The following is a 27,935-nucleotide window of genomic DNA, read 5'->3' on the forward strand; positions in this document are numbered from 1 at the left end:
CGTGAATTTTAGATAAAGAGATATCATTGGTGGGTGTTGCCTCAGGGAATGGCTAACAGTCCCACCCTATGTCAGAAATTTGTAGCTACAGCTTTAAAAAAGGTTAGAAAAAAAATACCGATTTATATACCATTCATTACATGGATGATATACTTATTGCTGGAAAGGATGCACAAGTGCTTCTGTGTTACACTTTTATGGAAACCCAATTATCTCGGTCTGGTCTACAAATAGCTCCTGAAGTTTTTCAAAAGGTTGATCCATATTCGTACTTGGGATTCCAGCTTTTTCCTTCTCAGGTAAAACACCAAAGTATCACATTGAGAGTGGATCATTTAAAGCCTTTAAGTCATTTTCAAAAGTTGCTTGGTGGTATAAATTGGCTTAGACCTTATTTAAAATTAACAGCTGGAGATGTGTGGCATTATTCAAAATCTTACAAGGACATTCCTCTCCAAACTCACCCTGGGAGCTTACAGCTCAAGCTAGTAAGCCTTGGTGTTAGTGGAAGAGGCTATCTCCAATCAATTATTAACCTATATAGATTATGACAAGCCTCCAGGGTATATATCTTGGCCACTTACTGCGGTGTTCTGGCAAGGGGCTCCTATTATGTGGGAACATTTGCCATCTTCTCCCAGTAAGGTAATAGTACTGTTACAAAGTTGATTCATATGGGTCGATTGCAAAGAAGAAAGTATTTTGGCAAAGAACCTGATTTTATTATTCAGCCATATTCTAAGGAACAGCAAAATTGGCTGTCTGATAATATGGGTGACTGGCCGCTGGCTTTAGATAACCATTTTCACCCTCAGCGTTGCAGTTTGAAGCCAGCTTGAATTTTATGAGACTGTCTCAAGCAAGGCAGATAACCTGAGTTCAATTTCCAGAACCCACATAGTGAAAGAACACACTGTGCCATGAGCGCTAACACATGAGGAGCCCTCCAAAACAATCCACATAACAGCGTTCAGTTCTTGTCAAGCAACTACACATAACCATTCCTCCAAAACCTCTTGCCTTCATCAACTTCTGAAAAAACAGGCATGTTGAAGTTTACATGTTTCTATTAATATCCTCAATCTGATATAATTGAGGCTGCCTCCCACCAACAGTATGGGAGTATTCCTGTAACCTTTCTATTTGTGTTTTGCCTACATGTATGCATACCATCAGTGCCCTCGAGGACCAGAGCACACACTAACAGATAAAAACACACTAGATCATTATAGAGAAATACAACTTTAATCAAACAGAAAGGTAAACTCTAGGCATGTCATCTTTGCATTTAAAAATAAGAAACCAGGAGACAAACTGCTGAAAGACAGTGTTCCCACACTTGAGACAGCACTCCAGTTACCAAAAAATAGAAAAACGAAAAAAAACTTTAACGAAAATAGAAGTCTGAGAGTCATAAAAAGTGTATAAAAAGCCCCCAAAGGTGTCAAAGGTTGTTCTTTTTCTACAAAATAGCACCAGTAATTAGAGTAAAAGGTGTTAAAAAACCATAACGACAGCATTTCTAAAATGCAGCTTTTCTCATCTCCAGTGATGCCCCTTAAAAATAAAAGGTATCTATTATGGGGTAAAAAAGGCTTTAAAAATCTCCATAAGATCCAAGATTTTCATTGTAATTTCCCCATTATCTCTCAGATAAGGGAAAACAATGTGTGTCTGGCCTGGGCTTCTCATGAGGCATTAGGGGACCATGCTTGTCTGGTGACCTGAGCTGTTGGGGACAGAGAGAGGGAGTAGAGATGGTTTCCCTAAGCTCCCTCCCTTATGTCCCTCACACCTGAGCTTATAACATTCTTCTTGAGGATAAGCTACATGGACCCTTACCCAGGGAATCCTGGGGAAAATAGCCCTGAATGTGACGATGACATCATCCCTGCTGATGTCATCATCATACTGAAAAATGCTCTAAGACCAACAGCACTGTAGCCCTTGAACCAAAGCAAGGTGCCAGTAAAACTTAAGTCATGAACATCACCTTTTCATCTCCTACTAACCCTAAGGAAAAAAATTATGGTCCCTTGACCTTGTTCATCTAAGCCAACGTTCACACCAGCACCCGCTGGCAAATGTAGAACACAGGTTAGGTTATTTAAAAGCAAAATCTCTAGTGATTTTGCAGCATTAACCTGAGTACGTGGAGAACTGTCATTTTGGTATACTAGCCATCACTTCTGAGTGATAAACTCAGGAGGGAAAAAGCCACCTTACTGCCTACTTCAAGTTCTAAAGTTTCAGGATAAGAATGCATGAGCACCATGCCAGGCTGCTCTCAGCAGCCGGGGCTGAGCTGTGCAGAGCTGTGCACATGGAGGGAGCACCTTGGGCTCCTCTGCAAGGGCCAGAAGGCTCTGCTCCCACTGAGCAGGAGAAAGCTGAGGTACACAGTGAGGTGAGGCCCCACACAGGTGAGCTGAGGAAGGGGAGAGGTGAGGTGCCTTCAGGGAGGGGGGGTGACTCCATGGCCCCGGCTCTGACCAAGAGTTCCCCAGTCCTGGGTAGAACTATTCACATGCAAAGTAGTCCTTCAAGGGGGCGAAGAGGTGTCTGATGACTGGCACACTCCAGGACCTTCCCAGCAGCTTCTGGCGGGCGCCACGGCCCATGTTGGACACGTCTGTGTAGTGTGCAGGAAAGCCGAAGATCCTGGGAGAGTACAGAGAGAAAACACACAACATTAGAAAGGTCCATGTCTCCAACACACCAAGAACAGCTGTGTTCTGAAGCCCAGGCCTGGGAAAGCCATCAGGCTGCCACTGTCTCTGCCCACAACTATTCTTGCCCAGGCCTTCAGTCCTGGCTATTGGGCTCAAAGGAACCTTCTAGACTACCAGTTCCACATGTTGAGAGCTGGCAGCGACTGTGAACTGATGTCTAGTGTGAATTAATCCATGAATGATTGGTTTTCAATCAGCCAGGACCATCGTGTTGACAGTTAGCCAGAAGAAACATGTATTTGGCTTCAAAATATAGTAAGTCACGCAATTTGTTTTTTTGGGGGGAAGTGTGAGGGTGAGGTGATTTGCAAAGTTTTTAATTAACCCAGGGCTCAGATACCAGTTTTCTTTTTTTTTTTAAGGTTTTGAGACAGGGTTTCTCTGTGTAACAGTCCTCGCTGTCCTGGACTCGCTTTTGTAGGCCACGCTGGCCTCAAACTCACAGCAATCCTCCTGCCTCTACCTCCCCAGTGCTGGGATTAAAGGCATGCACCACCACGCCCGGCTGTACATGCCTAACACACTCGAGGACAGAAGAGACAGAAAACTCACACACACACACACACACACACACACACACACACACACACACACACACACACACACACAAAACAACCTTGGAGAAAACTAATCCCAGAGCTTGCCCAATCCATCAAGGGTGCTCATGAGGACAAAGAAAAACTGACCTAGAATCACGGTATTACAACAGGTCTAAAAATCACCCATAGTTCTCCACCCCATGTCATTCCACGGACCTACACAGTACCACTCACATCACAGAACAACTTTACTCTGAGCTACCAAATTCAATGTCCCTATGAGTGACACTTTATTCTTACTCAGCCCCAAGGAGCCCAGCAGAGGGGCCTGAGGTGGTTAGAGGCAAAGGTGGTTGGTAACTCCTAAAACCTTCCAGACAACAGGCCAAAAAAGCACACAGGTACTCAGTGCAGTGATGCCACACAACAGACCAGCGAGAGATCGCACCATAGAGGGAGAAGTAGAAATCCCACTAGTAGGTAAAGACCTACTGCCCTTCCTGAGAACGGAAATGTCAGACATGGACCTGCTGTTGATTAACAAGAGAGAAAAAGCCCCTCACAAGAACAGCTGGACAGCATAGACGAGACTTGATGAAGATTGGGCAACAGCAGAAATATCTAACCTGGTGAAAGGGATGGGAGAGTGGGGGAGGTGGTAACGGAGCTGAGGGAAATTTTAAAAAGAATTGCTAAAAACATTTTCACTTGGGCAAGGGAGGCTCACACCTCTAAGCAGAAGGATGCCTAAACTATGAGTCACTGCTCAGTGCAGAGACCATTTTGTAGACAAACAATCTAACAGAAATGTGGAGTACTAACGCCTTCCTGAAACAGTTACTATAATGTATCCGGTAAAAGCAAGAGGATCTCTGTGAGTTGGAGCCATCGTGGTCTACAAGCCAGCTCCAGGACAGAAGTACACAGAGAGACCCGGGTCTTCAACAACTGCAACAAAAAGGCCACCTGAAGTCAAGCAGATGGCTGCGTCTAAATGACAAAGGTAGAGACTGAGGCTGAGAAGAAGGCATCGGCGGGCGCGGCCAGTTTCCTTAGCTTTTCTCATTTAGACCAAATTCTAGGACATAACCAGCGCAATGTCCACCACATGATGCTGTCCCTTACCCCATTTCCCCTTCATTCCTTTGTCCCCACTTCCCTCTTACGTACAGCTCACCTTTCGAGCTCAGTGCACCACAAAATGTCATCCTTGCCATTCATGACTACGGGGAAAAGCTGGTTCTTCCCCTGTCTGATGGAGTTCGACTTGGTGGTTATTGTCTGCACTTTCTTTAACTGGAGAACAAAACAACATCACGGGGTGAGCTCAGAAGGCTCCCAAGGGAGTCAGGCTCAGAAGCATCCAGAGAGAATAGAGGGCATGAGCTGGGAGAGGTGGCAGGGACAGAGATACACTGGGAGAAGACAAAGACAGGCTTGAAAGGATTCTTTATGCTTTCCACAAATGCCAAGTTCCTAAAGGAAGAACCAGCCACATAAACTGTAGCCAAAGGTGACCATGAAGGATCACATGGCCAAGACATCAGTTACTGATCGAAGGGGTCATGAAAGAGCAAAAGCCTTCCAGACGCAGATGGGCCAACCAGAGCTGGAGCACTAGGCCTTTGCCTTACGCAGACATGGAGCAGCAGGCACATGGAGGCCTTCCTTCCTGTGGGCCTGGGACTTCACAGCACAGCCTCTTGCAGCCCCAGCCGCCACTGCTCAATACTGCCAAGACCGACTGCTATGAGAACATCTACTCTGTACTTGAGGAAGAGACAGAACAGTTCTGTGGGGAAAGAGACCCAGCACCAGGAGTCTGTGCGGAATGAGCAGGAGCCACGTGGACAGAGCCAAGGTCACAGTGTGGTGGACAGAGCCAAGGTCACAGTGTGGCAGAGCACTCTGCATCTTACCTTTGCTGTCCTGCTGAACTCCAAGCAGTCCTGCAGCTCTAGTTTATCGTTCTTTGTAGCTATCACGGGCCTGGGAACAGCCAAAACCCGTCACTCTCCAGGGCCTGCACTGGAGGTCTAAATGAGAGACCTCACTAGCCAAATGAGGAGAAAATCTAGCTTTTAAATAAGTGTATGTGTGTTTTTGCCTCTGTTGATAAGAGCACAAAGTACAGATGTGTTCCATAGAAGCAAAAAGAATGAAAATACTCTATACAACTGGGACTACACTGGGTGTTGGTGACAGAACTAAAAACAGCAAATACTCTGAATCTGCCTATTTGTACTTTGTCAATGATCATGTCACAAGAATCCACAATGTAGTATTTCCACTGAATGACACGCACTAAGAAGCAACGTAGTCCTGCAGGAATAGAACTACATATAGCCAGTGATCACCTTGTGTAGACCACCATGGGTGCTCCTTGCAGAAGCATGCAGTGCTAGGGCTGAGATTTCAGAACCCTAGTCAATACCATTCTCCCATGAATGGCATGCAGTGATTGCTCTAACAGAGTACCTGACTTGCAAATGTGGATTCAAACATCAAAAGCTGGATTTCAAATCAGAATCCTGCTCACATGGCAGCCGTATTAGAGGCCCAAAATACCTGAGACATCACAATGGAAGCCTTTAAGTAAGGAACCACACCCAGCCTTCTAGCCACCAATGAGAAATGGGTCAGAGCAAGCCTTAAGCTGTGTAGATTCAAAAATCCACACAAACCTTCCAGAAGTAGTGGGGCTTGGTCAAGTCCAAGCCAAGGGAGCCAAGAGAGGATGGAGAAGAACGACATAAAGCTTTCAGTTGGCCAGAGTGCATACATGCGCATACATGCGCCCAAGTATAGTATAAATAATAAGGACTTGCATAAAATGGGCGAGCCTCAGATCAACCCAACCCAGCAAAGATCATTAGTGCAGTCTGAGGTCCCTTCCTATTCTTCTAATGTATCAGATCAGACTCTTCTTGTGAGTCAACATATTGACTACCATCCTACAAATGCCAGGAGGCCATAGCATCCTGACTCATGTCTCCAGAGTCTTACTGATTTCCCTGACAATACATGAAGCACCTCACTTGTTAGCCACCACCCATACTCCCAATGCCAACATAAATATGTGGCACCATGTTGAAAAAGCTGTTGAATGGGGCTCTCTCCTTGTCCACAGAGCTACAAAAGGCACCTTCCCACCCCCTGATCACAACCACTACCATCCTCATTAGCCTCTCTGCTTCACAAGAGTCATCAATAGTCCACCACAGACCAGGCAACACAACGGCAATGCAAGAGCTCGATGGCCCGGTAAATAGCGCAGGGTATCCGGAGAGTGAACAAGGTGTGGCACCACTCAGCAATTTGATATGAGATCAAAAAAATGTCTAGCCTGCTTCCCATGCTCTCCCGTCGGCTGCCACACTTGGCCATATCAAAATCAATATCCCCTGTAAGGTGCTGTAGTGCTCACAAGTCAGAAAGGTCATTACCGTAGCATTTGCATCTTCATTAGTGATGTCTTCAAGTGAAACTCAGATATGATAAGGAGCCCTCTGCAGTGTGAACTGCTTATGTGTCATCTCCTGTGACTAAGACTTTTGGCTCATGATAAGAGGGTGGGAAACTCTGAGGAAACCAGAGGCAGCGCTACCATTTATTATGTGCATGCAAGTGTTGTCTACATGTAGTGTCTGTATACCACACGCATGGCCAGCTACCTCAGAAGACAAGAGGGCATCAGAGTCCCTGGCCAGGACACTAAGACCAATAATTAATACATGGGACATCATAAGTAGACATTACGTGTCAACGTGGCAGGCTATAGAATGGCTTTACTAATTTTAAGAGTTTGAATTTAAAATATATAAAGAACTAAAAATGGGGAAGAGAAGTAGTGAACTAAGTTACCAAAAGATGAAATATAAATGGCCAGGAGACCTAATAAAATATTCAACATACTTAGATATAATGAAAATGCAAATTCTAAGAGATTTCATTTTATAGTAGGCAGCGTGGCCAAATAGCTTGTAGTAGCTAGGATGTAGGCCAAGGGAAACCTTTATTCATTGTTGCTGGGAGTGCAATGTGCAGTGTGGCAGTTCCTCAGTTATTTGGGGGTCGATCTGCCTCAAGACTCAGCTATGCCACTCTTGATAATATGCCCAAAGCTCTCTACTCCCCACCACAGAGACTCTTGCTTAGTCATGTTCATTGCTGCTCTAGTCATAATGTCATAGTTGCAAACAGCCTACATGTCTGTGATTGGATAATGAAAACAATGGAATTATTCAGCTATTTAGAAAGGCAAAATAAGCCAAGCTGTGATGGTGCACGCCTTTAATCCAAACACTAAGGGAGACAGACGCAGGTAGATCTATGTAGACTACCCAGGTCTACAGACTCAGTTCTAGGACAGCCAGGGCTACACAGAAGCTGTCTCTTGAGAAAGCAAAAAAAAAAAAGCAATTTTAAAATAAGTGGATGAAACTAGTTAAAAAAAAAAATCTTGAAGTAACAGACCCTAAAGGTCAAATATTGTTTATTCACCATTCTTTCTTATATATGAATACCAGCTATGAAACCTTTGATAGTATGCTACAACCCAGGGAGAAGAAAGTTATTTCCAAGAAAATAGAATATACTGCTATAATGAAGTCAAGGAGGGATGGAAAGATGACTCAGATTAAGAGTACTGGCTGCTCTTCCAGAGGTCCTGAGTTCAATTCCCAGCAACCACATGGTGGCTCCCAACCACCTATAATGAGATCTAATGCCCCCTTCTGCAGATAAAGCACTCAGATACAATAAATTAAAAAAAAAAAAAAGGTAATACTGTAAAAGACAGATTACATAAGGAACTGCGGGAAGGGGGGGGGTGTCTACACATGTTGCTTGCATACCATGTGCATGCCTGGATTCCTAAGATGGGAAGAGGGTATCAGGTGACGTGCAACTTGAGCTACAGATGGCTGTGGAGCACCAGGTTGGTACTAGGAATCAAACCCAGATAGCTGCAAGTGAGTGTAGCCACTGAGCCATCATTTTGGCTGCTGTCACACCAGGGGACACCTCAGCTCTACATGACACTCCAGTTTTGCCACCTGGCTGATCACTAAGGGGCCACTTCATCTCAGGTGCAAAAACACGGCTGTCTTTTGACATTCAACATTTTCAATGGAACTCCAGCAGGAAGAACAGGGAGGCTTCAGAGTTCTCAGTCCTCATGGGGTCCTTGAGAATCACCCATGCTGCAGCTAGAGCAGAGCAGTTGTCCAGAATATACTGAAGGCAGGACCTTCTAGAACAGTCACTCTCTACATTCCTAATGCTTTAATACAGTTCCTTATGTTGTGGTGACCCCATACATAAGATTATTTCATTTGGTAGTTTGCTATTACATATCGTAATATAACTATCTGATGTGCAGTATATCAGATATCCGACCCCCATGAAGGGATCAGTTGACATCACTGAGGTGTGTTGCAACCCACAGGTTGAGAAACCACTGTTCTGAAAAGTTAGTGTGTCTGTCACCTGTCACAGGGCTCTTACCTGTTCATCCCAGGTAGGTTACCCCAGAAGTATCGGGCCCTGTGAGCAGCAGATACCTTGATGGCATCGATCATCACTGGGTTACACTGCAGGAAGAGAAGAGGAGCTGCTGGAGACACTAAGACTCGGGTTTCAGGTCGGTCTGGGTCTGACCTGTCAGGTGACAAGGCATTCCTAGCTATCCCAGAGGCGAGGAGACAGACCAGTTCCTACCCAGAGGCTGTCTGGGGCAGAGATGGTCTCTCTATGAATGGTGGGTAAAGAGATGAGATCAGGCAGAGCCACTCTCATTTATGCCAACATTCTAGTTGCAGAAGGTCAGGCCGACAAGGAATGGACACCTTAGCACAGGTTCAAGACAGCTCTATCCCTTCATGCTGGACTGTAGTCCAGCAGTGGGGCACACTGGAGGCAGACACAGGAAGATTCATTGTTTAGGGAAAGCCGGGGCTACGTGAAACCATCTTCAAAAAGAAGGCCAAGGGCAGCAGGCTGGCTCAGCAGGCTTGGGTGCTTTTTAGGACAGATGAGCAGAGACTGACTGGGAGGCACATTGTGGAGAGAATGGAGTGAAAAACAACTGTGACCTCTGTGCATGCACCCAAACAAATGGACACCTAAGTCAAAGAAAACAAGGCCAGGTGTGGTGAGCACAACTTTTAACACCAGCACTTGGGAGGCAGAGGCAGGCGGATCACTGTTGAGTTCGAGGCTAGCCTGGTCTACAAGGTGAGTCCAGGACAGCCCAGGCTATACAGAGAAACCCTGTCTCAAAACAAAAACAAAAACAAAACAAAACAAAACAAAAAACAAATAATCAAACAAAAACAAGCCTATTAATTTCATCAGTCCTAAAGACAGTACAAATAGAAGCTAGGGGAGGTGCTGACTAGCAGGATAGGGTGACACAGAAGGATGCCTGTAGAATTGCTCTGCCTCAGATATATCCCCACCTCCTCTAAGCAAGAAACAACTTTCTCAGCAACATCAATACCCCTCATTGTTAGCGGTGCCTTCCCTGCCAGGCTCCTGACAGTCCACTCACCGCCAGGAATCGGGAAATGTCTTTTTTGTCATTAACTTTCATGGCCACCACATTCTCGAACATCCAGAAGAATGGACGGTTGTCCCCCTCCTTGGGGCGTGTATAATTCAGTAAGTGGTAAAACTCAAAGAAGAGTCTTCCTGTGCCCTCTGTATTGATAAGAGTATTAGAAAACGGGGTTGATCAAATATTTGATCCCTCAATACGAGCTGCAACTTTCCCAAGACCACAGCAGTTAAGAAAAGCCTCTGCCTGTACCCCTTGAGTGCTGACATGAATACAAGAATAGTTGGGCCTGAGATGTGAGCAGGGTAAACACTATCAACAGCTCCTTTTCAGCAGATTCCATGTGAACACACTGCAGAGAGTAGCCCTTTGGGGGCCACAAAACCACTTGTACCACATAGGCCTGTTCAGTCTGCTCACCATATAGGCCTTTCCTGGCAGGATTGACATTGGAGAGATCATTGCATGGGCTTCCACCAATCACCAAGTCAAATGGACCCCACTCTTCAATCTGAGGAGAAAAAAAACCAGGCTGGGATGAGCACAGGGAAGGAAGAATTAAACCTTGGGCAATCAGGGAAATTGTTAAATTGTTACCAGTTCTAAAATTTTCCTTTGTTACAGCTAAGTGTTCATCCCAGAATGCCTCAATGCTATTTTAGTAGAACAAAGTCATCTTGAATTATACCTCAAATTGCGCTGTTGTCACTTTTATCTGAGGTGTCTGGAGAATGTCCTACCTGCAGCCCTGAACCACGGAAAGTATACGCTAGGAAAGGGATGAGCAAGATGGGATAAGTTCCGGGAAAAGGGTGACTCTCACGTTTTTCTTGGTGATTTTCCTGACGTCATTCACATATTTTATTTGGCCTTCATGCTTAACCGTTCCCACAGCGATGGACTCTGCACAAACTTCAGAGGCAACATATTTTTCCACTTTAATACCCAAGTCTTTGAGCACCAAGTAGCCTGCGAGAGATCAAAGAGACATGTGAGGCCCAGAGGCCAAGGACAGAGTCACCAGTGCCCCTGTTTCTCCCTGCCGCAGAATGAAGACCCTCACTCCAACCCTGACACTTCAGGAGTAACTGTGTCAACTCCAGGGGACCTCACAGCACTGGCCACATAGGCTCATTCCGTATGTGGGAAATATCACAAAATGGATATGAACCAGGACTGATGACAGTAGTTGTTACCTAAATGACCATAAATGCATTTATGCATTTAGAAGGAAAAGATAAAAAATAAAATTTTAAATTCAAGAGCTAAGTATGACCTTTTAAAAAATAAACTAATGGTTGAGTGTGCTGGCACACACCTTTTAATCCTAGCAATTGGGAGGCAGATGCAGGTAGATCTCTGTGAGTTCGAGGTCAGCCTGGTCTAAAAAGTTGAGAGCAAGACAGCCAAAGCTACACAGAGAAAACCCTGTCTCAAAAAAAAAAAAAAAAAAAAAAAAAAAATACCACGAGCACTGCCTGAGTCACAGTAAGCCTGATGTTGACAAACTGAAAAAAATATAAAGGAGGCAAGACTGAGGGGCATGTCCTGACTATCCCATCTTCACATGTGTAGCCAGGAAATCTCTCAGATGCTTGAACAGAAAACAAGTAAAACAAGATGTATGTTCCTTTAGACATGACCAATGGGCCAGGGAGGGACTGTGGTCGGACAGGAAACATGAGTAAGCCGCATGGGACAGAAGTCGTCTCTGATCTCCACATGTGTCTGTGGGGCAAACAGTGACACGCACGCACACACACATGCACACACACCAGTCCAAGAGTGCTGTAAGGATGCCATGGAGTGCCACAAGAACAGGCACACGTGACACCTCTGCTACTACTCCTCAACTGCCATGTGGGAGCCACCTTCACCCTGCCTCAATGCTTCTCACTGAGCCAACAGAGCACCAAACTCACCTGTCGCGATGCCATCAAACAGAGACAGGACTCTAATGGGCCTCCTTCTGGCTGCAGGAATTGCTGGGTACAACTTGGGCGGCTCCTGCCAGATAAGGAAAGACATTGGTGGCCCAGAGTTCCCACCCATCCTCCTGTGCCCAGCAGCTTTGATGGGAACTGGGGAGAAAGGCCGGTCTGCCCTCAGACAGGAGGCACAGCCGCCTCCTACAGACCCACAGATAGAAAAAGAGCCAAGGCCTCTAAGCACAGAAGATAAACTCCTCCAGTGTGGGAGCAGCTGCCCTGTCACCCTCAGGCTCGCATGTTTGCCTCTTGCTCCCTCATCAGAAGGCACTGCAAGGGACAATTGTCTGCTGGAGGTGTCGAATAGCAAGGGCTCCCAGCCTCACAGGAACTGCCTCTGTGAGGTACAGTGTAGCATTTGACCTGGCTGTTTAATGCAGGTGGCCCTTACACTCCTCACAAATTCACTGCTCAGTTCTCTGCGCTGTGATTTCAGCCTGTTACTGTGACTGCTACTAATACACTTGTTTGTTTGTTTATTTTAGACAAGACCTCTACGTAGCCTTGACTGGCCAGGAACTCACTCTATCCACCAGGCTGTACTTAAACTCAGAGGTGTGCCTGCGCATGTCTGCAAGGTTCTGAGAGGCAAGGCTTAACTCTTGCTTTTACACATGCACAGAATTCCAGAATTCCAGATTCCCAGGCACTGTAATTGCATGGGCCAGCGCAGAGCCTGTGGCTTACAAACTCTTCGAGGTCAGGATCGGTCGTGAAGAAATCTTGGAGGCGCGTGTTCCAGTCCTTCCTGCGCCGGAGGACGCCATGGCAGCGCTGTGGGAGGCACATATAGCAGCTCCAGGGCTCCTGCAGCTTGGCATCCTCAGCTGTGCCTGCCCCCACCAGCACCTCCAGACACTCCACACAGAAGCACCTGTGTGTCCAGAGGGAATGGGCATCAAGATTACCAGGCAAAAATAATAAATAAATAAATAAATAAATAAATAAATAAATATTACCAGGCAATGTGCTGCAGGCCCAGTGCCCCAGGGCAGGGCACCAGCACCAGCACCACCAGCACCCGCCTAATGGTCAATTTCCTGCCTCCAAGTGATTTTGAGCTGATTCCACAAGATATCCACTGGGTGCGCATTTGTTTTTAGCTGCCTACAGGCCGTTCAGATCTGAGGGGCACTCACCTGCAGCAGCTCGTGTTGCTGCACAGAAGCAGTTCCCGGCCCTCGCAGCACACGGTGCAGTAGGACTGATAGCCGTCCTCATCGTACATGTAGAAGAGCTCCAAGAAGCGATCCTGGCCACCGGAGAGAAGCAGGTGAGTCTACAGACCTGCCACAGCCACGCCTGGCTAACAAGCCAGCTGGGGCCCTAGCTGGTGGCCTGGCTTGCTCTTCAGGAGTGGTGCATGTGCTCTGAGTGCCTTGTGGGGGGCCTTCTCTGCTGCATCCCCTGTCCCCCAAAGAGGAAGCGGTGGAGGGTGTCCTGGAGAAGCTGTTCATGAGTGCCCATCCTGGTGGCCCAGATGGGGACAGATGGTGCAGGAGGAAGGGGAGAAAGACTTACCCTGCAACTCTGACAGAGCCCACCCTCAAAGAGCGGATGGAAGGACACAGGGTTCCTCCTACCGCAGGACAAACAGCGGTCTGAAAGAAAGACTGGGTGTCAGAGTTTATGGAAATCAAAGGCCTTAAGGCTAACAGTGACAGTCTTGAACACCTGCATAAGTCAGCCCTAAGCAAAGTCCTACGTCCTTCATACAATAACTACTATTAATTTAAAACAGCAAATTACAGGTTTGTCAAGAAAAATATCAAACACTGAATGACTACCTCAAGAAGAAATTAAATGAAAACTGCTTGACTATTTATTTGCATTCCTGGGTACAAAAAATACCGGCACTAATAGCAACTAAAATTTGTTGGGCAGATGACAAGACCATCCCCCTACCCAGGAGGTAACATTCATGTGCTTTCAAACACCCATTTGTCACTAAACCTTGAAGCAATCATCATATTTTTAACTAATTGGACCTAATTGATCTGAATCCATTATATTGGCCCCCATTAGGCAGGTGTAACAGTGCAAACCTTTAATCACGGCACTCGGGAGGCAGAGGCATGGGGACTCTTCATTCCAGGTCAGCTAGGCCTAAGTAAAGACAGGCTGCTGTAACAAATACATAGGTATATAGGTAGGTAGTTAGATGGATGGATGGATGGATGGAGATAATCATGTGTAAAACTATGGAAAACATTTTTCCCCTCGTGTGTGTGTGTGTGTGTGTGTGTGTGTGTGTGTGTGTGTGTGTGTGTGTGTGTGTGTGTGTGTCTCACTCTCATATGGACAGAAGTCTACCTCCTTCCGCACAATGTCTATCGCTGCTGCTTTCCCTTGACTCTAATCTTCCATGGACTCTCTTGGATTGACCTGTCCTGTATCTCTCTCTTAAAGCCCCAGGATTGTAGGTGGCTTAGTCATTGCTTTGTGCCAGGGGACTCCTGGGAAAATAATGAGGCTCTTAATCTGGCATAAGAAATGTTACCCTACACCATTTTAATGAAACCTGTGTCTATAATATGCCTGTCTCTTTTTTCCACAGGGCCATACTATTCAAACAAACCAAGTTTTTTAAAATAATATTTACTCGTACTCATGAATTTAGTCTATGTGCTAACGGAGTCAAGAGGACAGACTGCAATTCCTCTTGATGAGGGATGTCCTGCTTGTCTTCCTCCCCTGGTTTCAGCAGGAATATAGCACAGGTCTTGGTTGAGGCACAAGCTTTAGTGACACAAGTTGCCCAAGTCCAGGAATGTAGTTTCTCCCCTAAATACTAAGTAACACCAGGCTGGGGTGTTGCAGCCCTTTAATCCCAGAATGGGGAGGCAGAGGCAGGTGGATCTCTGTGAGCAAAGCCAGCCTGGTCTACAAACCAAGTCTAGAAACCAAGTAGAAAACCAGTCAAAAAAAATAAAGGCAGCCTTGGAGAGGCAAAGGCAGGTGGACCTTTGCGTTTGAGAACAGCCTTGTGTAGGATAGTCTAGGACAGCCAAGGCTGTCTTGAAGCCCTGTCTTGAAAAATCAAAAACGCATCAGTGGTCATTGTTTGGGACTAAGGGGCAGATGGTTGATAAGGCATGAGCGTCTCACATACACAAATCCCCATGTGGTTGGTTCTAGGCAAAATGAAGGTCAATGAAGTGCCAAGCTGGGAACGTAGTAGTTCACAGAATGGTCATGGCATCACCCCTTAGCCTAAATGCGACAGCTCCCATGTTGTACTACTGTGATCTACCCAGTCAGTTACTTCAGGGACAAATGCAGATTTAGCTAAAAGTAGGAGGAAACCATGTTCCTTGGTCTAATAATAAGTTTTGACTTAAGTCAACACCCAGGGCTCTGTATTAAACCCATGTGAAAGGCAAAGGCAGGGTCAGGCAGGCCTGGGAAGGCACAGAAGTGAGGGCTGGGAGGAAACAGTACCTTCCAGATTACCCTTGTTGGTGGTGACATCAGAAGCCATCCGTTCTGTTGAGGAAAGAGGGACAGGTGTGAGATGCGGAGGGGAAGTCACTCCTGTCCCACTCAACCACGCAACTTCTGTACAGTGGGCCTGCTGCTCCCCATTCTGTGCTGTGCATCCTCCCCAAAATCACCTCGGCTCTCCTCATCCTCCCCTCGGTCTTTCCCGCCAAAGCTATTTGTCTTGAGGCGCTTGGGTGGGGGACAGTACTCCGAAGTGGCAGAGTCATTGGTTGTGCGTCTTCGACTTTTGGCCTCTGAAAGGAAAGCAGACAGACTTGTCTGGAGGGTCTAAGAGACAAGACAGGGGACCATGACGGGTGTAGAACCCCAGAAGGGAACCCAGAGCAGAAGCCGGTTCAAAGCTCCTGTCACTCAGGAGACAGGCCAGATTCATGCTTGTGGGCTTTTGAATGTTAGGCAGCTAGGAACAGATGCTTGACCACAGCTAACACTGAGGCACCTACTGTGACACCTCCACAGTCACCAACAGGAGGAGTAAGGAGCTAATAATGCAGATTTGAAATGACAGGAAGGGGCAGCATTTCATACTGAGGGTCAGGTCCAAATTGTCAAGTGAAGCCATTGACAGGTTCAATTGGATTCACTTGAACAATGCAATGTATGTTAGCCAATTTTATATTATTTAATATGCAATTAATCAATTTCTAACTACTTGACGTCTGTTAACCAATACACATCAAGAATAATAACTAAAATATTCTAATTTTTATAATAAATGTTAATTTAGGAAGGTTAAATGTATTATTAAATTTGTTTATTTTTATTGCTGAGTGTAATAGCTCATGCCTTAAGTGACAGCATTCAGGAAGCACAGACAGAAGTTCAAGCCACCCAAGTCTACATAGAAAATTCTAGAACAGTCAGGGCTGTAATAAAACCCTGTTTTAAAATGAATGTTTTTACATTGGCTCACACTGTCTTGTTTTTATAGCCATGAAATCTGAGTCTCCCAACTAAGAAAATCATCATTTTTTCCCCAAGACAGGGTTTCTCTGTGTAATAAACCTGGCTGTCCTGGAACTCACTATTTAGACAAAGCTGGTCCCAAACTTAGAGATCCACCTGAATCTGCCTTCTGAGTGCTGGGATTAAAGGCATGTGCCACCACTGCCTGGCAAGAAAATAAGATTATAACTTCATCAAAATCCTTATGATACTCTTACCCCCAAATCCACACTGTGGTACCTAGTGTGGTCCTGTCTCCAGAAGCTGAAACATGGCACTTGAGATGGCTCTGCGAGTAAGCATGCTTGGCACTGAGCCCAGAAACCTCACAGGATACCCTCCCCCAAGTAGTACATCCTAGATACCTGAACACTGGCCTCCAACCTCCACGCCTCCAAACATAAACACAAACGTAAAGGTAAATGCCTAAGAATATTTCAAAGACATCAAACCTCAAGGAGCCTTTGAAGACAATTACTTATATATATATTTATAAATACTTACATATGTCATGTTAGGAAACAAGAGAGAAAGTAATAAATAATCCGACGTGTGTAGAAGGCTGAATGTGCACCCAAGGTTAGCCTGAGGGTCAGTGAGGGTTGGGAGTGAGGGTGACTCAGATCAGCTTAGGAGATGTGACTCTTCTCCAGTGAGCACTGGATGCCAAGAAGTTGTAAGACAGAGCAAAGAAAACAGAAAGCTCAAGATGGGAAGGGAATACCGTGTTTCCTGGGTTCTAAGTTCCTAACGACTGCACGACGCACCTTCGATTTATTAACCACTTTTGTAAGAAAACAAAACAAAAAGGTTGTATTAGACATTTCATTATGTCAAACCATGAGTATAACTCACGGAGATAATATACCTGTCAGGATGGCAGGTAAACATGTTATTTATTTATTTTACTTTAAAGAAAAAAAAATGGTCACAAAAGAAAAGGATGAATTTGTACATGTGGAAGTCTAATTGCACATGCCTATGGCAACAATGTTGCCAGGGAACCCTGACAAGGGTCCTCAATTCTTCATAGGCTTTTAACAGCCCTGGGATCCTTAGGGAACTGGTAGGCCAGTTTGAGTTGGACCAAGAAAGTGGTGAGAGTGGCACTGTGACTGAGGGCATAGATTCTCCCCACCTGGTTGCCTGTGGTTGGGTTTGAGGCCATCAATCCCAGTGGGCTTGAAGCCCCCGTGGGCCCACTCCAGCATAGGCTTCAGCTGGTCCTCCAGCGAGTCTCCAGGGCTGCTGGGGAAGGTCTTACCAGCTCGCACCCTGGCTTTCTGCAAAGACACAAATGAAGGCAAAGACACAAATAAAGGTGTGTCAGGGAGACCCAGGGATTCTCCCTCTGGGGCCTGCATTCCTTAAACAGAGCTGGACAGCTGTCCTGAGCTGTGTTATGCGCAAGGGTCTGCTTTGAGGGACAGTTAGGCAAGCAACAGAAAGGACTTTCGGTATAGACACCACTTATCAGTACATCCCTGAAACAGATGCATTAGCCTTAGCTGTTCCATCCCCATCTCCAAGTGCCGGTCTAGGCAGACTACCTTTGGTTCTGTGTTTTGAAAGGATGAAATCAAGCATCCATTATTTCAAGGGTCAAGAGAATCTGTAGATCTTACTTTGGCACCTGATACAGGGGTTAGAGGGGAAGAGCCTAATGAACCCCACAAGGGAGTAGTCACCCTGACTTACCTAGCTAGCAGTGTTAACAGCTTATAAGAGACGTCCTTGGAATACGGTAACCACTGGCAGATTTTCCTCTCCATGCACCTCCTTGGTATCCCTGCCTCCAACTCAGTGTTGTCAACATCTTACCACTAACTGGCTTTTAGTAGGTTTCTTCTTCCCTGCCTGTAGGGTAAAACCCTAGTTCACACCCAGCCCAGCCCGAGTTACCTCCAGGGTGTGGTACATGGCCTTCCTGTAAGAAACCAGCTTATTGAAAGTGGCCAGGTTAAAGTGCTGGCTGAACAGTCCCAGGGCCACGAGTTTGTCCGCAGAGACCTAAGAGAGAAAAATGACCATGATTGACCCACCTGTCAGCTCAATGTGTACTGGTTCACCCAGAGCCCTCCCCAGCACAACTTACAGGGGCCAGTAATTAAATACAAGGGCCAAGGAGAAATGTCACAAAGAGGAGGCTTGGCAGCTAGATACTGTGTGTGAGTAAGACAGACAATTTAGGCAAAAATCATACATATCTAGGATGTTACACATACATGTGTGTGAGGCAATCAATCCTGAAATTACCCTTGATGGAGTCTGTGCATGTTCTTACCTTTCCTGAGCATGTGGTAACCACTGGCTCAGATGCAGTGCGTTCCTACCATACACAGGGTGAAAATATGCTTGAGTTCTTAGTACTCACAATGACTATTACTTATGTGTTCATACTAAGGCAAATTGCCTGTGCCAGTGCAGAAATGAATTATGCATGGGATTCCTACTTGAGTGGAAAGATACAAAGTTGGGTGGTTCGTTCTGTAGGGTTTATGGGATGTTGCAGAATGCACTGTTTGCTTCCATGCTCAGCTCCATCTTAAGCAGTGTGGCCACCATAGCTGACAAGGACATGCCAGCTTATCTAGACAACACAAACAAGAACACTGGGGGCTTTGGGCAGGTTTTGGCCTTCTGTCAGGATCATAGCACTTTGTAATCCATCCACCTCCGTGCCACCAGAATAAATATCTGATTGTCTCCCATGTTATGTCTCACTGGGTTAAAGCAATGGCAAATATTGTAGTTTGATGATTCAGAGACCAGCACAGGCCCAAGTCACAACCGTATTTCACCCTCTGCTGCTTAGACATGCCAATTACATGCAATCTCTCAGATCAGACTTCATTTTCTAATTACCCAGGGGAATATAGAATCTACTTCAGAACAATAATCCAAATAACTCCAATTCACAGGAAACAGAAGCTGAAACGGAACAACTTTATTCCCCTCCCCCACTTGCTGTACCTCAGGAACCCTTCCTTCCTGTTGTCAGGCATTGCTCTAACACTGACTAACATTTCTAAGGAATCTCCACAGGAAATCCACCCTACTTGCATCACAATGCTAAGGCGGTACAGGCCGACGGGTCCATCCTCTAGGACTTGGGTTACATTCCAGGCACTCAAATAGTAGCTCATAGCTGTTGCTATGCCCCTGAGACCCAGGAGATCTGAACATCTGAAGGCCAACTTCCGGCTTCCCATAGTGTACACAAACACATGCATGGAAACACTCATACTGTAAAAACGCTTAAATCAGATCTTGGCACACGTGTTTAAGAGGTAAGATGATAGAACTTGCCCAGCACACCTGAGGTAAATGGGTTAGACCCACAGCACTTGACAGTCACAAAATAAATTCTCATATTTATGACCAGAAGTCCCTCATTATAAAGATTCTTTTAAATGACAAATACTAGAGTTCAAATTTTCTTTTTGTGCAGTCTATGGCTGGCATGGACTGTATCTTCTAGTATTAAAAGGTGTGCTCCACAATACCCAAGTGTGTGTGTGTGTGTGTGTGTGTGTGTGTGTGTGTGTGTGAGAGAGAGAGAGAGAGAGAGAGAGAGAGAGAGAGAGAGAGAGAGAGAGAGAGGCTGAGACTAGCTTATATATCCCAGAATATCAAACTCAAGCCAATTCCCTTGCCTCAGTATCCTAATCCTGGGATTCCTGGTGACAGACATATAGATATAAAGAACTTACCCTAGGCAGCCTTGAATTCCAGGACCAAGAAAGCATTAACCCTTGTCCCAGATAAAGATTTCTCTCCTAATCGTGATCAGGTGAAATGCTACATACAGGATCTTCTCTGGACACAAGTGACCAGGCATCATCCCTGAGGACTCGCAAGGGTCATCCTGCTGCTGATGCCCTCAACAGACAAAGCAGGACATTCAAAGCCCTGTTGCTCTGGTTCTAGAAATTTCAAACCTTTCATCTTTACAGGAGGGCATTGAAAACTGCTGCTTGGTAGAAGGACAGGCCATTTTGGGCAGCCTGATGTGTTGAAAGAAAAATTCAGAGCCTCTGCAAGAGCAGAGCTACCTCTGTACCCACACCATCTCTCCACCACTTCCTTTTTTCCAGCTGACTTGTCAGCGGCGTGGCTGCATGCACCCTTAGTCCCAGAACTGAGGTGGCAGAGACAGAAAGAGCAGAGGGTTACAGTGAGACCCTATCTGTCAGAATAAAGCAGCCAATCTCTATCCACAGCAAGTGTATAAGACAGGAAACCCAAGAAATATCTTCCTTTCCTGCAGTCCCAGTGCCAAACACATTGCATTAACCTTTGAGGCACCTCAACAGGAGAAGCAGGGCCTCATCTGTGAATACCTCAAACTGGCCTTGTCCTTGGCTCACCTCAGAAAATTTGCCATCGCCAAACCACTGTACCCATCGCATGCCGGGCATAGCCTGGCGCTTTGATGTGGCTTTCCAGGACACCACCATGGCAGGCCACCAGGAGAAGCCCTTGATCTTTCCCCACACGAGGTCACCTATTCCAAATTCCTTGTCATCCTAAACGAACCAAAAGAAAAAATTAGTCGCAAGGCAGACATGTCACTGACTAAAGGAACAAAAGCAAACAAAAACCTTAGCCATAAAATGTGATGCGTATGAGTTTAGGAGAGAGCTCAGTAGTACATAAACAAAAAAGGTTCCAGGAAAAACAAGTTGATTTTGTGGATTTTTAATTTTATAACTTTTAGTGTGTTTAGTTTTTTTATGAGTGTTTGCACACACACATATATGTATTGAAGTGAAAGAAGTCGGCTCTGTCTTCCACTGTCCCAGAGATTAAACTCAGGTGAGGGTTGGTGGCATGTATCTTTTAACCTCTGACTGGCCTGAAAAGCAATATACAGGGCTACATCACAAGGTGCTCTAAAACATAAAATTGATGCAGCCCCTGTAGGAAGGCATTAATTGGCAGTGTACCCCAACAAACTCAACTCCCAGCTGAACGCACACAATCTGAGAACACTACTGTTTAACTGATAAAAGCCATAAACATGCTGGGCGGTGGTGGCACATGCCTTTAAATAGCACTTGTGAGTTGGCAGACGCAGGCAGGTCATTGTGAGTTCGAGGCCAGGCTGGTCTACAAAGTGAGCCCAGGACAGTCAATTCTACAGAGAAACCCTGTCTTGAAAAACAAAACAAAACAAAACAAAAAGAAAAGCCATAAACATTACCCAAAACATGTATGTCCGCATGGCAACTACTCACGTGCGTAACATTGTTCTTGGGAAATCCTTAAACTGTAATTCTGTTAAAATGTACAGAAATCTCAGAGCATATGCATATAATCCCAGAATTCAGTAAATGAAGAATTTGGAGGAAATTCTTAGCTACATGAAACTTTTTTGGGGGCGAGCTAGGATCTCATATTCCTAAGCATGGAAGCATGCATCTGCTTCCTGGGTTTTATGATTAAATGGACATCTTATGGAATCTTTTTGCTGGGATTACAGGCTTTTGCCAAAGCACGGCATGTTATGGAATCTTTATAAAAACAGAAATAAAAACATTTTGTCCCGGGCTGGAGAAAAGGCTCAGAGGTTTAGAGCACTATTTGTCCTTACGAAAGTCCTGAGTTCAATAGTGCAGGCACACATGCGGACAGAATGCTGTATAAAAAATAAACAAGCAAATCTTTCTTTTAAAAAGGCATTTAGTCCCTAAATAAGGTTCAGTTTCCTTCTCCCTGTATTTTGTAGCATATGCAAACCTTGACTATTATTCCTTCTCCATGGTACCTGATATTCAGAGCTGTCCCAGTGCCTGCTTTCTGCATACAGCAGGGTGGTGTCCATGCCTTCCTGATGGCCATCCTGGCTCAAGTCTACTGATGGGGTACTGCTGCTCTGAGGTGTCCCTTCTTCTGCAAGGTGAGGACTGGCAGGAGATGACCACGGTGTGCTTGCTGAAGACGATGCCCGACGTCTCCGAGACTAGGCGGAAGGACAAGACTTGAGACCCAGTGAAAAAAAGGGAGTACACAGTGTACCCCAACAGATTTCCAGAGAAGATTGAAGAGATAAACAAGCACCCCACAAAACATGGTTACATGAACAGGAACTGGCAGCCATTTGACCCCAAGGCGGAGCAGAGACAGAATAATAGTGTGAGTACAAAAGCAGATAATGACCAGAGGCTGACGCTGAGCTCAGAGGGGGCTGGGTCCCCCGGTTAACTGGCTCTTGTGCTTCTGGAAACAGAAAAAGAATGTGCTGGGCCTGCTGGGGTCACCTCAAGACAGCAGGAAAAGGCACAAGAGACAAGGGTGTGGTGAAGGCCAGTGGCGTTCAGCTCAGCTCCAAGGTGAGCTAGAGACCTAAGCAATCAGGATCTCATGGCTCCAAATAGGATGAGTCAGGAGAGAAAATAAGCAGCCAGAACCTGGAAAGCAGCTGCGCCTGAAGAAAGCACAGGTTACACAGAAAAAAACAACAGCGCTGTGCTGTGCTGTGCAGGTGAGTGAAGCTGGTCTTCCAGGCAGAGATGGGACCAACCCTGGTAGCTGGGAACTCCACGGGGTACTCCTGCACATGGCGGCGGCCCTGACGGCCTCGGGTGACTCTGGGGGAGGGTCTTTGCCTCTCCAAGCTGGAGGTACTGTTGCTATTTCGGGTTCGGATCTGAAAGTAAGAAAGGATAAATACTAGGCCTTAGATGAATAGATTCATGGGGTCCAATGAAGGCTCCCAAGAGAATAAGACCTTGAGATGACCTTAAGCCGACCTGAAGTGAAGAATACAATTGTGAAAGTCAGGGATGCATTTAACAAGGGTATCTTATTAAAAATTATTTATTTTAAAGATTTATTTATTATTATGTATACATTGCTCTGCCTGCATGCCAGACGAGGGCATCAGATCACATTATAGATGGTTGTGAGCCACCATGCGGTTGCTGGAAATTGAACTCAGGACCTCTTGAGGTGCAGTCAGTGCTCTTAACCTCTGAGCCATCTCTCCAGCCCCTATTCATTTATTATGTATTCGGTGTTCTAGCTGCATGTACACCTGTAGGTCAGATAAGGGCATCAGATCACATCATAGATGGTTGTGAACCACCATGTAGTTAGTGCTGGGAATTGAACTCAGGACCTTTGGAAGAGCAGGCGGCACTCTTAACCATTGTGCCATGTCTCAAGCCCAACATGCGTATCTTTGCGGAGGGACAATCAGACCACCCCATGTCAAAATGTAGAATTGTCCACCTGAACTGGCAGCAGCAAATGGGGATTGAGCTATTATTTGCCTTCCAAATGCTGTGACCTTTCAGTACAGTTCATTATTTTCATTGCAACTTTGTAACTGCAATTTTGCTACGGTTAAGAACTGTAGCCGCAGCCGGTGGTGGTAGCCCACTCCTTTAATCCCAGCACTCGGGAGACAGAGGCAGGCGAATAGCTATGAGTTCAAGGCCAGCCTGGTCTACAAAGTGAGAAATCCTGTGTCAGGTGGGGGAAAAAGAAGAACTGTAATAATGTACGGCTGGAGAGATGGCTCAGGTTAAGAACACTGGCTGTTCTTCCAGAGTTCAATTCCCAGTAACCACATGTTGGCTCAGAGTCATCTACAATGAGATCTAGTGCCCTCTTATGGTATGCAGGCAGAATATTGTGTTAATAATAAATAAATTGTAATGTAGGCTCCCTCTTCCCCCCAGAGAAAAAAAGAATTGTAATGTAGATACTTGATAGGCAGGATAGACATACAACCCTGTAAAAGAGTCCAAACCCACAGGATGAGAAGAACACCACTGCCCTAAACCAAGCATTATTCCACCAAGAAAACAAGCCTGAGTCCCACTCTGGATGAGGGCAGAGCAGAAGAAAAATTTTCTTTCTCAGTATGGTGTGAACTTTACTGTCACTGTCAGAATTTGAATAACTCTATGACATTGATGGATAATCAAGTGAGGTGTCACCTGTGAGAAATCGCAGCACTCAAAGACACTGACATAGGAGAGCTTGAAACCCTGTCTTGAAAAAACAAAAAGAATGGACTGGAGAGGCCAGGCATGGTGGCGCACGCCTTTAATCCCAGCACTCAGGAGGCAGAGGCAGGCGGATTGCCTTGCGTTCGAGGCCAGCCTGGTCTACAAAGTGAGTCCAGGATGGCCAAGGGTACACAGAGAGACCCTGTCTCGAAAAACAAAAAAAAAAAAAAAGAATGGACTGTAGAAATAGCTCAGGTTAATTTAAGAGTGCTGTCTGTTCCTCTAAAGGTTTTGAGTTCAATTCCCAGTACTCACATAGTAATTCACACCATCTATAATGAAATCTGGTGCTCTCTCCTGGCCTGCAGGCAGAACACTATAAATAATTTTTTTTTTTCGGTTTTTCGAGACAGGGTTTCTCTGTGTAGCCTTGGCCATCCTGGACTCACTTTGTAGACCAGGCTGGCCTAGAACTCAGTGATCCACCTGCCTCTGCCTCCCGAGTGCTGGGATTAAAGGTGTGCACCACCACGCCCGGCTAATAAATATATTTAAAAAAATAAAAAAGCAAAAATCAGAGTTGAAGTAACTGGCATCTTCCTTAACGTGTAAGATGGAAAAAGAACAAATTCATAGAAGGTAATATATTACAGTAGCTGCTGTGCTCTTAACTGAAGTACTGGGACTTTACATTTCGATGTTTTTTTTTTCCCTGATTTTTGTGGAGGTTTGTTTTTTGTTATGAGACAGGGTTTCTCTGTGTAGTCATGGATGTCCTGGAGTCACTTTGTGGACCATGCTGGCCTCAAACTCACAGCGATCAGCTTGAATCAAAGGCATGCGCCACCACGTCCTGCCTTTTCTGTTATATGCTCACTGTTTTATCTGAGATAGTGTATTATTAGATTAAATTAGATTACAACTCACTAAATGTACTAGCCAACTCAACATGTCTTGAGCCAGGGCATACACTCACAGAAGAAAATAATTTACATAAGCAACAGGCTGCTGAGTCAATCTTCCAGAAAAATCACAAATACATCAGGGTCATGGTAGTTAAAAAGATGGCATATTGAATAAATAAAATAGCAGCAACGGCTGGGTGTGGTGATGCAGACTTAATCCCAGCACTGGGGAGGGAGGCAAAGACACGTAGATCTGAGATCAAGGCCACCTTGGTCTTCAGAGTGAATTCCAGGATAGCCAGGACTATGCAGAGAAAAACAGGAACATAGAGACCTCAGCAATGACTGAGCTTAGCAGCCATTTCCAAAGCATAAATCAGCTGAGAGTTGTGAAGATAGCTAAGCTGGTATAATGTTTATTTTGTGTAAGCTCTGGGTTTGAGCCCAAGCCAAACGCACCAGAGCTGATGGTGCATGACTGCAATGCAGCAAAAGTAGAACAGTCTAAGCCTTATTTTCTATGCAGGCCCAGGAACAGTAGGAGGTGCCTGGGCTCAGCCCGTGGGACTTGGTGGGACTTACCGCTGGGCTTTCCAAGGGTGTGGCTGCCCTAGTGTCCTTGGTCTCCCGGGTAAGCTTTGGCATTAATAGATCACAGTCATCCTCCTCCTCTTCCTCCTCCTCACTGTCTCTTTGTCTTTCTCCATTTCCTGCCAAGTCCTATATGGAGAAGGAAAAGAATGAACTAAGTAGTGGTCCCCAAATATATCCCATCTTTTTCTAGTAGAATTTCACCTCTGCTAATCCCATGTTCACAAGTTAAAACTGGGTCGGAAAAAAATAAACCCAAGTCAACCACATGGTGTGGAAATGAGATTAAATGCAGCATGCTGCTGGCTGCCATCTCCCAGCTTATTCACAACACATATGGAAGGACAAGTGTCAAGGGTTGGTGGAGGTCACCTGGCTTAGTGCTATCCAAGCCAACAGACACTGTCTCAAAACATAAAATGGCAAATGTGAGTTCATTCCATGAATAAGGTTTTTTTTTTGGTTTTTCGAGACAGGGTCTCTCTGTGTAGCCTTGGCCATCCTGGACTCACTTTGTAGACCAGGCTGGCCTTGAACTCAGTGCTCCGCCTGCCTCTGCCTCCTGAGTGCTGGGATTAAAGGCGTGCGCCACCATGCCTGGCATCCATCAATAAGTTTTACTCTATTACTATTCTATGGTGGACTAGGAGACATAATTTCAAACAGGAAGGATCAAATAAAACAGACCTTTGATTGAAGTAAAGAATTTCATTTCTCGTTTTTCATGCAATCAAGGCTGAAAGAAAAGCCCAGAACCACGTAGAGAAGAGACGGGTACCTGAGTGTAACTCAGAAGGCTGGAGACCTCCCTCTTAGACAGCCGTGAGCTTGATCTGCGGCCTGCAAGGAAGAGTTGGGAGTCCACTTTGGAAAGTAGTACAGTGGTCACCAGCCTGGAGTGGCCTCAGCCAAACCCCAAACCAGTCATTTTAGGAAGCCAGTATCCCTCATTACTGCCATGAACTCACAGGGCGAGGGACACAGTAAGTTGAGTGTTAACATTTTAGGAGGGAAAGACTCCCTTTTCTTAAAAGCCCATCCCATGAAACTGGTTGACACAGGCTACATTTCCAATGTTCCCATGTGGCTGAGTAGCTCTTGAAATGAACAGGGAAATGAATGGGCCATTTATGATTTCAGAAGGTCCTAAGAGACACTGTAGACATCAAGGATAAGATGGGACAATACAGGGGGAGGAATTTCAGGTGGTCTGGGAACTGCTAAGAGGAAGATACCAGTAGCCACATTCCTGGGTAATTAGGAAGCCCACACCAGAAGAAAACCAATGAGGCAATCTAGAACAGCCATCATGGCACCTTCTGTGTTTCTACCCACCTCTGCTCTGTGGTGTGCAGACCACATCTGTACAGACTGCCTCCAAGACTGGAGGTGAGGGAGCATCCTTCGTGTCTGAGGACTGGTCACTGCAGTTCCCATTAAGGATGGTGCAGTCTTCACACCCGCTGGCACCCTCTTCTTCATTCAGATGTCTGCTGTCTCCCTTCATTGTTTCCTGTGGTTAAAGATCAGGATAAATAGGAAGATGGGGGCATGAAGGAGCTACACACTACAAGTTGCATACCATGGGTTCTCTATTCATTACCAGCCCAAGAGACCCCATCACCCAGTCTCAGACTGACATCCTTCCAAACTTAGCCTGTCTGCTCACCAAACTTGGAGGCTCAGGACTTGGATCCATGTTGCTAGGTGGGGGCTCAAAGGCCCTAATGCCTGCTCCCAGGAGCAGGAGGGTGGTGCTAAGGCTGGGTGAGCCTAATGCCCAACAATGCCATTTAGGGCATGCTTGTCTTGGTCTGCTTAAGCCAACCTATGTTCCCATCTGTCCCTGGCCCTGTCTTCCTGCCCCGCCTCTGCAGAGCCTCAAGAAGCCAGTGCTCTTTTCCCTCATGATCCCTTTGCTGTCTCTAGGTCTCCTTCTCTCTGCTCCTCCTCTCAGACAGGCTTCCCTCTTCTCCATGGCAACACAAGCCCCACCCCAGGCCATCCTCTGGGGCCCATTGGTCAGCTGGCCTGTCACTCATTCCCTCCCTTGGGGCTGACACTCAAGTTCTGAAGAGAAAGATGGAGAAAAAGCAGAGGCAAATAGCTGTGGCAGTCACCAAGAGTGACCTGCTGTGGCCACAACCCACTTCCCAAGACCCAAGACCTGGTCTTTCTACACCTGACTGATTTTCTAATAAGACAGCTAAG

The 27,935-nt window shown here is 45.9% G+C and overlaps 1 protein-coding gene across 4 annotated transcripts; it reads right to left on the bottom strand.

The window, feature by feature from the left end:
• Positions 1-2,231: 2,231 nt before the first annotated feature.
• On the bottom strand, positions 2,232-27,235 carry LOC127187488 (DNA (cytosine-5)-methyltransferase 3B). Of its 4 annotated transcripts, XM_051143457.1 has the most exons (22): positions 27,060-27,235; positions 26,503-26,564; positions 25,716-25,853; positions 22,794-22,919; positions 22,038-22,232; positions 20,638-20,796; positions 18,170-18,277; positions 17,406-17,550; positions 16,992-17,051; positions 15,433-15,555; positions 15,260-15,304; positions 13,340-13,419; positions 12,958-13,070; positions 12,506-12,692; positions 11,753-11,837; positions 10,654-10,799; positions 10,251-10,341; positions 9,825-9,973; positions 8,780-8,865; positions 5,191-5,260; positions 4,449-4,567; positions 2,232-2,661 (listed from the first exon to the last, which is right to left on the bottom strand). In XM_051143457.1, exons 1-22 carry the CDS (start codon positions 27,229-27,231, stop codon positions 2,520-2,522), a joined length of 2,601 nt encoding a protein of 866 aa, XP_050999414.1. In that variant the 5' UTR covers positions 27,232-27,235; the 3' UTR covers positions 2,232-2,519. The 4 variants fall into 4 exon arrangements, with proteins under 4 accessions (XP_050999414.1, XP_050999415.1, XP_050999416.1 ...); XM_051143458.1 differs by lacking the exon at positions 16,992-17,051; XM_051143459.1 differs by lacking the exons at positions 4,449-4,567; positions 5,191-5,260.
• Between the last annotated feature and the right edge of the window lie 700 nt (positions 27,236-27,935).

Source organism: Acomys russatus, chromosome 4 (assembly GCF_903995435.1).
Source record: "Acomys russatus chromosome 4, mAcoRus1.1, whole genome shotgun sequence".
Lineage (NCBI taxonomy): Eukaryota > Metazoa > Chordata > Mammalia > Rodentia > Muridae > Acomys > Acomys russatus.